Here is a 15,553-nt window from a genome sequence, read left to right on the forward strand (position 1 = left end):
AACCAGGCTCAGGGAGGGGCGGCCATCTGCTGCGACCGGTTGGGGTGAGAGAAGGAAGACAGGATAAAAGATATGCTGTGGAAGAGAGACAGAGGTTAACAACAGATATGATTCAATGCAGAGAGGTCTGTCTATTTGAGACAAAGCCTGTCTGATCTAGGTCTATCAGATCCGGGATAATTGATTCCAGTCTCTTAGCTAATATTGAAGCAAATAATTTATAGTCCACGTTAAGGATAGAGATTGGCCTATACGAGCTGCATTCTTTTTTATCTTTGCCGTCTTTTGGGATAACTGCTTCTCTCCGAGATTGTGGGGCTACTCCTGTTCTTAGTGTATGATTAAAGCAATTAAGCAGCACTGGTGTTAGTTGCGTCCTAAATGCTTTATACCATTCGGACGGATAACCGTCTGTGCCCGGTGCCTTATTCACCTTCAGCCTGGAAATGGCTGATGTAGATGTCTTCATTTTTATTTCAAAAAATGATTCTCTAGCGGTGGTCCTCGGCCCAGCTGTGGTTAAAGGTGTGGCGCTTGCCGTTTTCGCAGTTGGTTCTGGCCCTCTTATTTGATGTCGCAAAGATGCTTTCATCTGGCTTCCTCTTAATTGGCAAGATGGAATTTTGTGTCCTGTAGCTAGTGGTTGCGCAGGATGGAGCCATAGAATCGTGGCGTTTCTGCTGGTCATGATCTGACCTTTCATGTTGGTACAGTGTTTCTCTGCGCACATCTTTCCAATTAGTCTTTTTTCTTTTAAGATCTGGGTCACTCGTATCCTTTTCATTTTCCTGCAGGTGCTTTCTTTTACACTGTGCTTTCTTTGGAATTGTCTCAGAATTTTCACTCTGACTGGACCTGACTAAATTGTGGCTGCTCCTCTGAGTTGAATGGGGAGAACCGTTTTGGCTGTGGGGGATCACTTGTGTTTTTCTCTCTGCTGCAGAGGGAGGGAAGTTCCTCTGAGCAGATTGTCTGGTGTCAGAGGTGGGCTTGTGTGCAGACTCTGTCCTGCTGGTATGGAGACTCTGTCCTGGCGTCTCTTTCTTCTTTGTCCTTAAGTAGTTTATGTGCTCATAGCAGGACTCAACATAGGAGCTTCTCTGGCGTATCCATGCAAGGTGGCTCAGTTTTGAAAAGGCATGCTCAAGGACCTGATTGGGTGTTATTCGTTTTCGGGGATCGAGGTGAAGCAAGTGCTTTACCATTTCTACAAACATCAGGATATCACACCTTTTTGCAGTTTCATCTGCATAATCCTCATCTTCAATGATCTCGGTATATAAGAGTTCATCCAGAGACTTCAATTTTTTAACTCTTTTGTCAACAAACTCAATCCCAAACTCCTGGAAATATTGTTCAGTTGTCTTGAGTTTCCAGTGGTAGATGTTGTCGGAATTGAACTCCCTGCAGAAATACTTTGCAGTCTTTTGCCCACAGTTTAACATTTGCTCTGGGAGTTCTCCTTGAGTCTCCGTTATGTATTTTAGTATGGCATGTTCACTGTATCCCGGGTACAGCAAGTAACCAGTGTATAGAGACACTGCCATGCAGCCCAGAGACCATATGTCTATGGCTTCTGTAAATGGAAGCCCCAGAATAATCTCCGGAGACCGGTACGGACGTGTCTGGATGTATGAGCCCACCTTGGCAGCTGAGGTCTCACAGGCCAGACCGAAGTCAATTAGTTTAACTCGGTATGGCTCTTGGGGATTATTCACCAGCATTACGTTCTCTAATTTCAAGTCTGCATGGATTGTTCCAATCGACTTGAGGTGGCTAAGAGCTAAAGCTATCTGTATGACGATGGGGCGAATAGCCTTTAAACTGAGCGGATTGCAATATCTTTCTCGCAATAAGTCAAGAAGACTTTTTTCGAGGAATTCAAATTCAAGGCACAGATGTCCACGGACTGTAAAAGCCTGGTACCATTCGACTATATTGTACTTGCTGGAGTTACAGGCTTTAAGTTTTTGCAGGGCAGCCAGCTCTTGGTTTTTAAACGGGTCTTTTTGGTCCTGATCCTTTATCATTTTAATGGCTACAATCTTTTTGTTAGCCATTTGGACACATTTGGCAACTCTGCCATATATCCCTTCTCCGACAACACTTATAATTCGGTAGTTGGAGGAGAGCCAGCCACCGGGGACTAACTTGTCCTGGACATTTCCGAAAGACATCTCTGATGCTATCAAAGTGATTAACACTAAAAGTTAGAAGAGTAAAGCAGATTTCACCTCAAAATATTATGAAATAAAATAGATGGTTCTTCTTTCTTCTTCAAAGTGTGAAAAGGTGAAAGGTCTGCTCAAACGGTTTACTGTTAAACTTGGTTCTTGCAGGCGTGACCAAATGTATCTCTGCTTGAACGTTGGAACGTTTGCGAACTGCTGCTGGCTTCAACTGCTGTCAACAAACTGACTGATAACTGCTGATTCTCACTTCTATTTATAGAAAAAGAAGGATCAAAGATTCTAAGACGTTTGTGACATCATCACTCTGTAAGCCATTGAGATTGTGACATCATCTATGAATGGGGATGTTTTTTTTTAAACTGTTTTCAAATTTACTATGTCAGTTAGCTTAGTTTTAGAGCAGTTGGTTAGTTACCACTTTTATATAGCACTTGTGTTCCCAGTTTATATACTTTCCGGTTGTTTGGTAGATTTTAGGTCTTTTTCCACTCAGCAAAAATAATAAAACATACTTGTATGTATTTTTTTTAAGTTTCAAATGATCAATGCATTTGGTTTATTATCATCATGTGAGAGAAGGCACAAAGGATTTCAGACACAGATGCAAACACATCGGGCACTCTGGGACACTTCTGACACCACAGTGCATGGCGTGCACAGCATGTACTATTTAATGTCAGCACTGCAATCAGCGCTTCAATGAGTCACCTGTTTGCACATGCAATCTGTGCAATTCTTTTGAACCTATTTTAATGGAAACATGTCAAATAACAGCAAAAACCTGACTTGTGTAATATGTTAAAAGTGTGTGTAAAAATAATAATATGTTGGCTTTAGATCATATATTTGTAATCTCCCTGTGAGTTTAAGACAAGCATGGCCAATCATTATGAACTGCTTTGGCTTTAAAGCATCAGTGTACACAATTCAGTAATTCCTTAAAATCTCCAGAAAACAAATCTAAACAAAAAAATCTGAAAGAGACTTTTGTTTATTTATTCATTTATTTAAAAAAAAAAAACCAACAATCATATATGACCCCCTATGAGCAAGCACTTTGGCAACAGTGGGAAGGAAAAACTCCCTTTTAACAGGAAGAAACCTCCGGCAGAACCAGGCTCAGGGAGGGGCGGCCATCTGCTGCGACCGGTTGGGGTGAGAGAAGGAAGACAGGATAAAAGATATGCTGTGGAAGAGAGACAGAGGTTAACAACAGATATGATTCAATGCAGAGAGGTCTGTCTATTTGAGACAAAGCCTGTCTGATCTAGGTCTATCAGATCCGGGATAATTGATTCCAGTCTCTTAGCTAATATTGAAGCAAATAATTTATAGTCCACGTTAAGGATAGAGATTGGCCTATACGAGCTGCATTCTTTTTTATCTTTGCCGTCTTTTGGGATAACTGCTTCTCTCCGAGATTGTGGGGCTACTCCTGTTCTTAGTGTATGATTAAAGCAATTAAGCAGCACTGGTGTTAGTTGCGTCCTAAATGCTTTATACCATTCGGACGGATAACCGTCTGTGCCCGGTGCCTTATTCACCTTCAGCCTGGAAATGGCTGATGTAGATGTCTTCATTTTTATTTCAAAAAATGATTCTCTAGCGGTGGTCCTCGGCCCAGCTGTGGTTAAAGGTGTGGCGCTTGCCGTTTTCGCAGTTGGTTCTGGCCCTCTTATTTGATGTCGCAAAGATGCTTTCATCTGGCTTCCTCTTAATTGGCAAGATGGAATTTTGTGTCCTGTAGCTAGTGGTTGCGCAGGATGGAGCCATAGAATCGTGGCGTTTCTGCTGGTCATGATCTGACCTTTCATGTTGGTACAGTGTTTCTCTGCGCACATCTTTCCAATTAGTCTTTTTTCTTTTAAGATCTGGGTCACTCGTATCCTTTTCATTTTCCTGCAGGTGCTTTCTTTTACACTGTGCTTTCTTTGGAATTGTCTCAGAATTTTCACTCTGACTGGACCTGACTAAATTGTGGCTGCTCCTCTGAGTTGAATGGGGAGAACCGTTTTGGCTGTGGGGGATCACTTGTGTTTTTCTCTCTGCTGCAGAGGGAGGGAAGTTCCTCTGAGCAGATTGTCTGGTGTCAGAGGTGGGCTTGTGTGCAGACTCTGTCCTGCTGGTATGGAGACTCTGTCCTGGCGTCTCTTTCTTCTTTGTCCTTAAGTAGTTTATGTGCTCATAGCAGGACTCAACATAGGAGCTTCTCTGGCGTATCCATGCAAGGTGGCTCAGTTTTGAAAAGGCATGCTCAAGGACCTGATTGGGTGTTATTCGTTTTCGGGGATCGAGGTGAAGCAAGTGCTTTACCATTTCTACAAACATCAGGATATCACACCTTTTTGCAGTTTCATCTGCATAATCCTCATCTTCAATGATCTCGGTATATAAGAGTTCATCCAGAGACTTCAATTTTTTAACTCTTTTGTCAACAAACTCAATCCCAAACTCCTGGAAATATTGTTCAGTTGTCTTGAGTTTCCAGTGGTAGATGTTGTCGGAATTGAACTCCCTGCAGAAATACTTTGCAGTCTTTTGCCCACAGTTTAACATTTGCTCTGGGAGTTCTCCTTGAGTCTCCGTTATGTATTTTAGTATGGCATGTTCACTGTATCCCGGGTACAGCAAGTAACCAGTGTATAGAGACACTGCCATGCAGCCCAGAGACCATATGTCTATGGCTTCTGTAAATGGAAGCCCCAGAATAATCTCCGGAGACCGGTACGGACGTGTCTGGATGTATGAGCCCACCTTGGCAGCTGAGGTCTCACAGGCCAGACCGAAGTCAATTAGTTTAACTCGGTATGGCTCTTGGGGATTATTCACCAGCATTACGTTCTCTAATTTCAAGTCTGCATGGATTGTTCCAATCGACTTGAGGTGGCTAAGAGCTAAAGCTATCTGTATGACGATGGGGCGAATAGCCTTTAAACTGAGCGGATTGCAATATCTTTCTCGCAATAAGTCAAGAAGACTTTTTTCGAGGAATTCAAATTCAAGGCACAGATGTCCACGGACTGTAAAAGCCTGGTACCATTCGACTATATTGTACTTGCTGGAGTTACAGGCTTTAAGTTTTTGCAGGGCAGCCAGCTCTTGGTTTTTAAACGGGTCTTTTTGGTCCTGATCCTTTATCATTTTAATGGCTACAATCTTTTTGTTAGCCATTTGGACACATTTGGCAACTCTGCCATATATCCCTTCTCCGACAACACTTATAATTCGGTAGTTGGAGGAGAGCCAGCCACCGGGGACTAACTTGTCCTGGACATTTCCGAAAGACATCTCTGATGCTATCAAAGTGATTAACACTAAAAGTTAGAAGAGTAAAGCAGATTTCACCTCAAAATATTATGAAATAAAATAGATGGTTCTTCTTTCTTCTTCAAAGTGTGAAAAGGTGAAAGGTCTGCTCAAACGGTTTACTGTTAAACTTGGTTCTTGCAGGCGTGACCAAATGTATCTCTGCTTGAACGTTGGAACGTTTGCGAACTGCTGCTGGCTTCAACTGCTGTCAACAAACTGACTGATAACTGCTGATTCTCACTTCTATTTATAGAAAAAGAAGGATCAAAGATTCTAAGACGTTTGTGACATCATCACTCTGTAAGCCATTGAGATTGTGACATCATCTATGAATGGGGATGTTTTTTTTTAAACTGTTTTCAAATTTACTATGTCAGTTAGCTTAGTTTTAGAGCAGTTGGTTAGTTACCACTTTTATATAGCACTTGTGTTCCCAGTTTATATACTTTCCGGTTGTTTGGTAGATTTTAGGTCTTTTTCCACTCAGCAAAAATAATAAAACATACTTGTATGTATTTTTTTTAAGTTTCAAATGATCAATGCATTTGGTTTATTATCATCATGTGAGAGAAGGCACAAAGGATTTCAGACACAGATGCAAACACATCGGGCACTCTGGGACACTTCTGACACCACAGTGCATGGCGTGCACAGCATGTACTATTTAATGTCAGCACTGCAATCAGCGCTTCAATGAGTCACCTGTTTGCACATGCAATCTGTGCAATTCTTTTGAACCTATTTTAATGGAAACATGTCAAATAACAGCAAAAACCTGACTTGTGTAATATGTTAAAAGTGTGTGTAAAAATAATAATATGTTGGCTTTAGATCATATATTTGTAATCTCCCTGTGAGTTTAAGACAAGCATGGCCAATCATTATGAACTGCTTTGGCTTTAAAGCATCAGTGTACACAATTCAGTAATTCCTTAAAATCTCCAGAAAACAAATCTAAACAAAAAAATCTGAAAGAGACTTTTGTTTATTTATTCATTTATTTAAAAAAAAAACCAACAATCATATATGACCCCCTATGAGCAAGCACTTTGGCAACAGTGGGAAGGAAAAACTCCCTTTTAACAGGAAGAAACCTCCGGCAGAACCAGGCTCAGGGAGGGGCGGCCATCTGCTGCGACCGGTTGGGGTGAGAGAAGGAAGACAGGATAAAAGATATGCTGTGGAAGAGAGACAGAGGTTAACAACAGATATGATTCAATGCAGAGAGGTCTGTCTATTTGAGACAAAGCCTGTCTGATCTAGGTCTATCAGCTCCGGGATAATTGATTCCAGTCTCTTAGCTAATATTGAAGCAAATAATTTATAGTCCACGTTAAGGATAGAGATTGGCCTATACGAGCTGCATTCTTTTTTATCTTTGCCGTCTTTTGGGATAACTGCTTCTCTCCGAGATTGTGGGGCTACTCCTGTTCTTAGTGTATGATTAAAGCAATTAAGCAGCACTGGTGTTAGTTGCGTCCTAAATGCTTTATACCATTCGGACGGATAACCGTCTGTGCCCGGTGCCTTATTCACCTTCAGCCTGGAAATGGCTGATGTAGATGTCTTCATTTTTATTTCAAAAAATGATTCTCTAGCGGTGGTCCTCGGCCCAGCTGTGGTTAAAGGTGTGGCGCTTGCCGTTTTCGCAGTTGGTTCTGGCCCTCTTATTTGATGTCGCAAAGATGCTTTCATCTGGCTTCCTCTTAATTGGCAAGATGGAATTTTGTGTCCTGTAGCTAGTGGTTGCGCAGGATGGAGCCATAGAATCGTGGCGTTTCTGCTGGTCATGATCTGACCTTTCATGTTGGTACAGTGTTTCTCTGCGCACATCTTTCCAATTAGTCTTTTTTCTTTTAAGATCTGGGTCACTCGTATCCTTTTCATTTTCCTGCAGGTGCTTTCTTTTACACTGTGCTTTCTTTGGAATTGTCTCAGAATTTTCACTCTGACTGGACCTGACTAAATTGTGGCTGCTCCTCTGAGTTGAATGGGGAGAACCGTTTTGGCTGTGGGGGATCACTTGTGTTTTTCTCTCTGCTGCAGAGGGAGGGAAGTTCCTCTGAGCAGATTGTCTGGTGTCAGAGGTGGGCTTGTGTGCAGACTCTGTCCTGCTGGTATGGAGACTCTGTCCTGGCGTCTCTTTCTTCTTTGTCCTTAAGTAGTTTATGTGCTCATAGCAGGACTCAACATAGGAGCTTCTCTGGCGTATCCATGCAAGGTGGCTCAGTTTTGAAAAGGCATGCTCAAGGACCTGATTGGGTGTTATTCGTTTTCGGGGATCGAGGTGAAGCAAGTGCTTTACCATTTCTACAAACATCAGGATATCACACCTTTTTGCAGTTTCATCTGCATAATCCTCATCTTCAATGATCTCGGTATATAAGAGTTCATCCAGAGACTTCAATTTTTTAACTCTTTTGTCAACAAACTCAATCCCAAACTCCTGGAAATATTGTTCAGTTGTCTTGAGTTTCCAGTGGTAGATGTTGTCGGAATTGAACTCCCTGCAGAAATACTTTGCAGTCTTTTGCCCACAGTTTAACATTTGCTCTGGGAGTTCTCCTTGAGTCTCCGTTATGTATTTTAGTATGGCATGTTCACTGTATCCCGGGTACAGCAAGTAACCAGTGTATAGAGACACTGCCATGCAGCCCAGAGACCATATGTCTATGGCTTCTGTAAATGGAAGCCCCAGAATAATCTCCGGAGACCGGTACGGACGTGTCTGGATGTATGAGCCCACCTTGGCAGCTGAGGTCTCACAGGCCAGACCGAAGTCAATTAGTTTAACTCGGTATGGCTCTTGGGGATTATTCACCAGCATTACGTTCTCTAATTTCAAGTCTGCATGGATTGTTCCAATCGACTTGAGGTGGCTAAGAGCTAAAGCTATCTGTATGACGATGGGGCGAATAGCCTTTAAACTGAGCGGATTGCAATATCTTTCTCGCAATAAGTCAAGAAGACTTTTTTCGAGGAATTCAAATTCAAGGCACAGATGTCCACGGACTGTAAAAGCCTGGTACCATTCGACTATATTGTACTTGCTGGAGTTACAGGCTTTAAGTTTTTGCAGGGCAGCCAGCTCTTGGTTTTTAAACGGGTCTTTTTGGTCCTGATCCTTTATCATTTTAATGGCTACAATCTTTTTGTTAGCCATTTGGACACATTTGGCAACTCTGCCATATATCCCTTCTCCGACAACACTTATAATTCGGTAGTTGGAGGAGAGCCAGCCACCGGGGACTAACTTGTCCTGGACATTTCCGAAAGACATCTCTGATGCTATCAAAGTGATTAACACTAAAAGTTAGAAGAGTAAAGCAGATTTCACCTCAAAATATTATGAAATAAAATAGATGGTTCTTCTTTCTTCTTCAAAGTGTGAAAAGGTGAAAGGTCTGCTCAAATGGTTTACTGTTAAACTTGGTTCTTGCAGGCGTGACCAAATGTATCTCTGCTTGAACGTTGGAACGTTTGCGAACTGCTGCTGGCTTCAACTGCTGTCAACAAACTGACTGATAACTGCTGATTCTCACTTCTATTTATAGAAAAAGAAGGATCAAAGATTCTAAGACGTTTGTGACATCATCACTCTGTAAGCCATTGAGATTGTGACATCATCTATGAATGGGGATGTTTTTTTTTAAACTGTTTTCAAATTTACTATGTCAGTTAGCTTAGTTTTAGAGCAGTTGGTTAGTTACCACTTTTATATAGCACTTGTGTTCCCAGTTTATATACTTTCCGGTTGTTTGGTAGATTTTAGGTCTTTTTCCACTCAGCAAAAATAATAAAACATACTTGTATGTATTTTTTTTAAGTTTCAAATGATCAATGCATTTGGTTTATTATCATCATGTGAGAGAAGGCACAAAGGATTTCAGACACAGATGCAAACACATCGGGCACTCTGGGACACTTCTGACACCACAGTGCATGGCGTGCACAGCATGTACTATTTAATGTCAGCACTGCAATCAGCGCTTCAATGAGTCACCTGTTTGCACATGCAATCTGTGCAATTCTTTTGAACCTATTTTAATGGAAACATGTCAAATAACAGCAAAAACCTGACTTGTGTAATATGTTAAAAGTGTGTGTAAAAATAATAATATGTTGGCTTTAGATCATATATTTGTAATCTCCCTGTGAGTTTAAGACAAGCATGGCCAATCATTATGAACTGCTTTGGCTTTAAAGCATCAGTGTACACAATTCAGTAATTCCTTAAAATCTCCAGAAAACAAATCTAAACAAAAAAATCTGAAAGAGACTTTTGTTTATTTATTCATTTATTTAAAAAAAAAACCAACAATCATATATGACCCCCTATGAGCAAGCACTTTGGCAACAGTGGGAAGGAAAAACTCCCTTTTAACAGGAAGAAACCTCCGGCAGAACCAGGCTCAGGGAGGGGCGGCCATCTGCTGCGACCGGTTGGGGTGAGAGAAGGAAGACAGGATAAAAGATATGCTGTGGAAGAGAGACAGAGGTTAACAACAGATATGATTCAATGCAGAGAGGTCTGTCTATTTGAGACAAAGCCTGTCTGATCTAGGTCTATCAGCTCCGGGATAATTGATTCCAGTCTCTTAGCTAATATTGAAGCAAATAATTTATAGTCCACGTTAAGGATAGAGATTGGCCTATACGAGCTGCATTCTTTTTTATCTTTGCCGTCTTTTGGGATAACTGCTTCTCTCCGAGATTGTGGGGCTACTCCTGTTCTTAGTGTATGATTAAAGCAATTAAGCAGCACTGGTGTTAGTTGCGTCCTAAATGCTTTATACCATTCGGACGGATAACCGTCTGTGCCCGGTGCCTTATTCACCTTCAGCCTGGAAATGGCTGATGTAGATGTCTTCATTTTTATTTCAAAAAATGATTCTCTAGCGGTGGTCCTCGGCCCAGCTGTGGTTAAAGGTGTGGCGCTTGCCGTTTTCGCAGTTGGTTCTGGCCCTCTTATTTGATGTCGCAAAGATGCTTTCATCTGGCTTCCTCTTAATTGGCAAGATGGAATTTTGTGTCCTGTAGCTAGTGGTTGCGCAGGATGGAGCCATAGAATCGTGGCGTTTCTGCTGGTCATGATCTGACCTTTCATGTTGGTACAGTGTTTCTCTGCGCACATCTTTCCAATTAGTCTTTTTTCTTTTAAGATCTGGGTCACTCGTATCCTTTTCATTTTCCTGCAGGTGCTTTCTTTTACACTGTGCTTTCTTTGGAATTGTCTCAGAATTTTCACTCTGACTGGACCTGACTAAATTGTGGCTGCTCCTCTGAGTTGAATGGGGAGAACCGTTTTGGCTGTGGGGGATCACTTGTGTTTTTCTCTCTGCTGCAGAGGGAGGGAAGTTCCTCTGAGCAGATTGTCTGGTGTCAGAGGTGGGCTTGTGTGCAGACTCTGTCCTGCTGGTATGGAGACTCTGTCCTGGCGTCTCTTTCTTCTTTGTCCTTAAGTAGTTTATGTGCTCATAGCAGGACTCAACATAGGAGCTTCTCTGGCGTATCCATGCAAGGTGGCTCAGTTTTGAAAAGGCATGCTCAAGGACCTGATTGGGTGTTATTCGTTTTCGGGGATCGAGGTGAAGCAAGTGCTTTACCATTTCTACAAACATCAGGATATCACACCTTTTTGCAGTTTCATCTGCATAATCCTCATCTTCAATGATCTCGGTATATAAGAGTTCATCCAGAGACTTCAATTTTTTAACTCTTTTGTCAACAAACTCAATCCCAAACTCCTGGAAATATTGTTCAGTTGTCTTGAGTTTCCAGTGGTAGATGTTGTCGGAATTGAACTCCCTGCAGAAATACTTTGCAGTCTTTTGCCCACAGTTTAACATTTGCTCTGGGAGTTCTCCTTGAGTCTCCGTTATGTATTTTAGTATGGCATGTTCACTGTATCCCGGGTACAGCAAGTAACCAGTGTATAGAGACACTGCCATGCAGCCCAGAGACCATATGTCTATGGCTTCTGTAAATGGAAGCCCCAGAATAATCTCCGGAGACCGGTACGGACGTGTCTGGATGTATGAGCCCACCTTGGCAGCTGAGGTCTCACAGGCCAGACCGAAGTCAATTAGTTTAACTCGGTATGGCTCTTGGGGATTATTCACCAGCATTACGTTCTCTAATTTCAAGTCTGCATGGATTGTTCCAATCGACTTGAGGTGGCTAAGAGCTAAAGCTATCTGTATGACGATGGGGCGAATAGCCTTTAAACTGAGCGGATTGCAATATCTTTCTCGCAATAAGTCAAGAAGACTTTTTTCGAGGAATTCAAATTCAAGGCACAGATGTCCACGGACTGTAAAAGCCTGGTACCATTCGACTATATTGTACTTGCTGGAGTTACAGGCTTTAAGTTTTTGCAGGGCAGCCAGCTCTTGGTTTTTAAACGGGTCTTTTTGGTCCTGATCCTTTATCATTTTAATGGCTACAATCTTTTTGTTAGCCATTTGGACACATTTGGCAACTCTGCCATATATCCCTTCTCCGACAACACTTATAATTCGGTAGTTGGAGGAGAGCCAGCCACCGGGGACTAACTTGTCCTGGACATTTCCGAAAGACATCTCTGATGCTATCAAAGTGATTAACACTAAAAGTTAGAAGAGTAAAGCAGATTTCACCTCAAAATATTATGAAATAAAATAGATGGTTCTTCTTTCTTCTTCAAAGTGTGAAAAGGTGAAAGGTCTGCTCAAACGGTTTACTGTTAAACTTGGTTCTTGCAGGCGTGACCAAATGTATCTCTGCTTGAACGTTGGAACGTTTGCGAACTGCTGCTGGCTTCAACTGCTGTCAACAAACTGACTGATAACTGCTGATTCTCACTTCTATTTATAGAAAAAGAAGGATCAAAGATTCTAAGACGTTTGTGACATCATCACTCTGTAAGCCATTGAGATTGTGACATCATCTATGAATGGGGATGTTTTTTTTTAAACTGTTTTCAAATTTACTATGTCAGTTAGCTTAGTTTTAGAGCAGTTGGTTAGTTACCACTTTTATATAGCACTTGTGTTCCCAGTTTATATACTTTCCGGTTGTTTGGTAGATTTTAGGTCTTTTTCCACTCAGCAAAAATAATAAAACATACTTGTATGTATTTTTTTTTAAGTTTCAAATGATCAATGCATTTGGTTTATTATCATCATGTGAGAGAAGGCACAAAGGATTTCAGACACAGATGCAAACACATCGGGCACTCTGGGACACTTCTGACACCACAGTGCATGGCGTGCACAGCATGTACTATTTAATGTCAGCACTGCAATCAGCGCTTCAATGAGTCACCTGTTTGCACATGCAATCTGTGCAATTCTTTTGAACCTATTTTAATGGAAACATGTCAAATAACAGCAAAAACCTGACTTGTGTAATATGTTAAAAGTGTGTGTAAAAATAATAATATGTTGGCTTTAGATCATATATTTGTAATCTCCCTGTGAGTTTAAGACAAGCATGGCCAATCATTATGAACTGCTTTGGCTTTAAAGCATCAGTGTACACAATTCAGTAATTCCTTAAAATCTCCAGAAAACAAATCTAAACAAAAAAATCTGAAAGAGACTTTTGTTTATTTATTCATTTATTTATTTTGCTTTCTTTTTTTCTTTTTTTTTTTTATAACTTTTTATTTGTCAGTTTACAGTATGTGAATACAAAACTTGCGGTCAGCATAGGAGACATACACAATTCCAGTAATAGCATCTTCTTACATCATGGTAATATTCAATTATTCAATACAAAGGGAGTACACAACCCATTTTTCCCAGAGCTTCTTGAATTTCTCAAGCTCGAGTCTAAGGACAAAGGTAAGTCTTTCCATTCCAAAAATTTCTTCCACTATCCCACGCCATTGGGCCCTAGTTGGAGGGTCTGCCTTTTGCCATCTTCGGGTTATGGCCTTCCTGCTGCCAGCCAAAAGTATTTTCAATAAATAATTATCTTTATGTGGGAGTGCCGTAGGCAATTTGCCAAGATACAACGTATCAAATGAGTAGACTATTTTAATCCCAATTATTTTGTATATCTCAAGGGCCACCTCCCCCCAATATGGCTGGATCTTTGGGCAGGCCCAGAAGACATGAAAATGGTTTGCCATGGGGGTTCCACAACCTCTCCAACATAGGCCCTGGCTCTGTGAGCCTGTTTGCCGAGCTGTGAGTTTAGGAGTGATAAAGAATCTCACTACATTCTTCCAACCAAACTCTCTTAAAGACCTTGAATTTGCAGTGGTAGCCTGAGACTCACATATTCCCCACCAGCTGTCCTCTGAAATTAGTGAGCCTGATTCCCTCTCCCATTTCTGCTTAATGTACAACGTAGAGTGATTTTTAGAGGCTTGTATACTACCGTATATTTTTGAGACCATCTTTTTAGAGTCCTTTCTCTTGTATGCCTCTTGAAAGATTTGAATTAGGTCGTATTCGTTTTCATCTCTGATTAGTAACGTCTTGTTGTAATAGTCTCTAACCTGCAAGTATCTAAAGAAGTCCTGCTTTGCCAGTCCGTATGTGTCTGAGATGGTTTCATAGCTTTGGAATCCCCCATTTGTTGCTAGTGAACAAAAAGAAGTAATTCCTCTCAGAGACCACTGTTTAAAGGTCCCATCCAGCCTGGCAGGCACAAACTCCGGGTCATAAGCTATCCAATTCAAGGTCCTAACCTGTTTTTCTATTTGTAGTTTCCCCACTACCCTGAACCATAGTTTCAGGGTGAACCGGGTCAAATGGTTCAAATCTTCGTAAAATCTTTCAGCTTGGTTCTTATTTCCTAAAAGTGACTGTAGTGGGAAGTCTAATTGTGTAATTTCCATATTTTTCCACTTAGCTTCATAGTTTGGGGAGCACCAGTTTACCAGGGGCTTCAGTTGTGCGGCGTAGTAGTAATCTTGTAAGCACGGCAAAGCTCTCCCTCCCTTCTCTTTTTTCAGTTGCAGCGTTTTGTACTGGACCCTCGGTCGTCTGCCGTTTCAGATGAACCGTGAGATCCATCTGTCCCACACATACAAGTCTTGTGTTCTTCACCCCTGATCATTATTCCTTGTATTTCAGAGTTTTCTCTAATAGCCTGAGCCAGAGGCTCAATGTACAAGGCAAACAGGGATGGGCTCAAGGGGCAGCCCTGGCGTGTCCCTCGCTTCAAAGCAATATTTTGAGACAGGTGCCCATTAATCCTGATCCTGGCTGTTGGGGAGTGATACAGTGTAGTGATGGGTCGTTCGCGAACGAAATGGCTCTTAGAGCCGGCTCTTTGACGTGAACGACGCGAGCCGGCTCCTTATCGCGAGCCGTCACCTTATCGCGAGCCGTCACGTGGGTTTTTTTTTTTTTTTTTCTTTCTCTCAGCCTCTCTCTCTCGCACTTTTTTTCCGCTTCACTCTGCACGCGAGCCTTGTGCTTTACGCTGGGCAGAGGGGGGAGGGGCGGTAGTTACACTCAGTAGCACAGGAACAGAGCCAGAGAGAGAGAAAGAGAGGCAGGGACAACAACATTAGAAAGGTATAGTAATCATCCACAACTATTTTCGGTTGCAGATGATAAAGGATTGAGAAAGTTTATTCATGCAGGTCCATATGACAGAGAATATGCATGTTCTTTTAGTTTTCATATTATAATTTATATTTAATTGTGTTGTGGTTTGCAGTGTTTTGTGTTCTTTTCACTTTAAATTTGTGAAAGGAAAAAGCTGAAAATTTAAATAGTTAAAACTTGAAATGTGAATAGTTGATTTTTGTATTATATGATTTATTTATTACATTTTATGTGGAGTGAATAAATAAAAGTATATTTACGGTGGCCCCTAGAGACAAAGCACATACGAACTCTGAAGCATGTACAAACTCCAAAACACGTAAAAACACGTACAAACTCCAAAACACGTACAAACTCCAAAACACGTAAAAACACGTACAAACTCCGAAGCACGTAAAAACTCAGAAGCATATAAAAACTCAGAAGCACATAAAAACTCAAAACACGTACAAAAGACAACAGAAGTGCTCCAGGATGCTGGGCGCAGTGTTGAGCCTTTGTTAT

General features: G+C 41.4%; 4 protein-coding genes across 4 annotated transcripts; all 4 read right to left on the reverse strand.

Annotated features, from left to right (window-relative positions):
- Positions 1-251: 251 nt before the first annotated feature.
- On the reverse strand, positions 252-2,183 carry LOC146663130 (homeodomain-interacting protein kinase 1-like). Its single transcript, XM_085415226.1, has one exon. It carries the CDS (start codon positions 2,175-2,177, stop codon positions 492-494), a length of 1,686 nt encoding a protein of 561 aa, XP_085271352.1. The 5' UTR covers positions 2,178-2,183; the 3' UTR covers positions 252-491.
- A 1,371-nt stretch (positions 2,184-3,554) lies between these two features.
- Positions 3,555-5,486, reverse strand: LOC146663131 (homeodomain-interacting protein kinase 1-like). Its single transcript, XM_085415227.1, has one exon. It carries the CDS (start codon positions 5,478-5,480, stop codon positions 3,795-3,797), a length of 1,686 nt encoding a protein of 561 aa, XP_085271353.1. The 5' UTR covers positions 5,481-5,486; the 3' UTR covers positions 3,555-3,794.
- A 1,428-nt stretch (positions 5,487-6,914) lies between these two features.
- LOC146663132 (homeodomain-interacting protein kinase 1-like) lies at positions 6,915-8,787 on the reverse strand. Its single transcript, XM_085415229.1, has one exon. It carries the CDS (start codon positions 8,779-8,781, stop codon positions 7,096-7,098), a length of 1,686 nt encoding a protein of 561 aa, XP_085271355.1. The 5' UTR covers positions 8,782-8,787; the 3' UTR covers positions 6,915-7,095.
- A 1,428-nt stretch (positions 8,788-10,215) lies between these two features.
- On the reverse strand, positions 10,216-12,088 carry LOC146663133 (homeodomain-interacting protein kinase 1-like). The gene has a single exon (XM_085415230.1). The coding sequence runs from the start codon at positions 12,080-12,082 to the stop codon at positions 10,397-10,399; it is 1,686 nt and encodes a 561-aa protein (XP_085271356.1). The 5' UTR covers positions 12,083-12,088; the 3' UTR covers positions 10,216-10,396.
- Positions 12,089-15,553: the final 3,465 nt, after the last annotated feature.

This window comes from Rhamphochromis longiceps, linkage group LG8 (genome assembly GCF_057381845.1).
Source record: "Rhamphochromis longiceps isolate RC_006_pf linkage group LG8, R_longiceps_female_GT1.1, whole genome shotgun sequence".
Classification (NCBI taxonomy): domain Eukaryota; kingdom Metazoa; phylum Chordata; class Actinopteri; order Cichliformes; family Cichlidae; genus Rhamphochromis; species Rhamphochromis longiceps.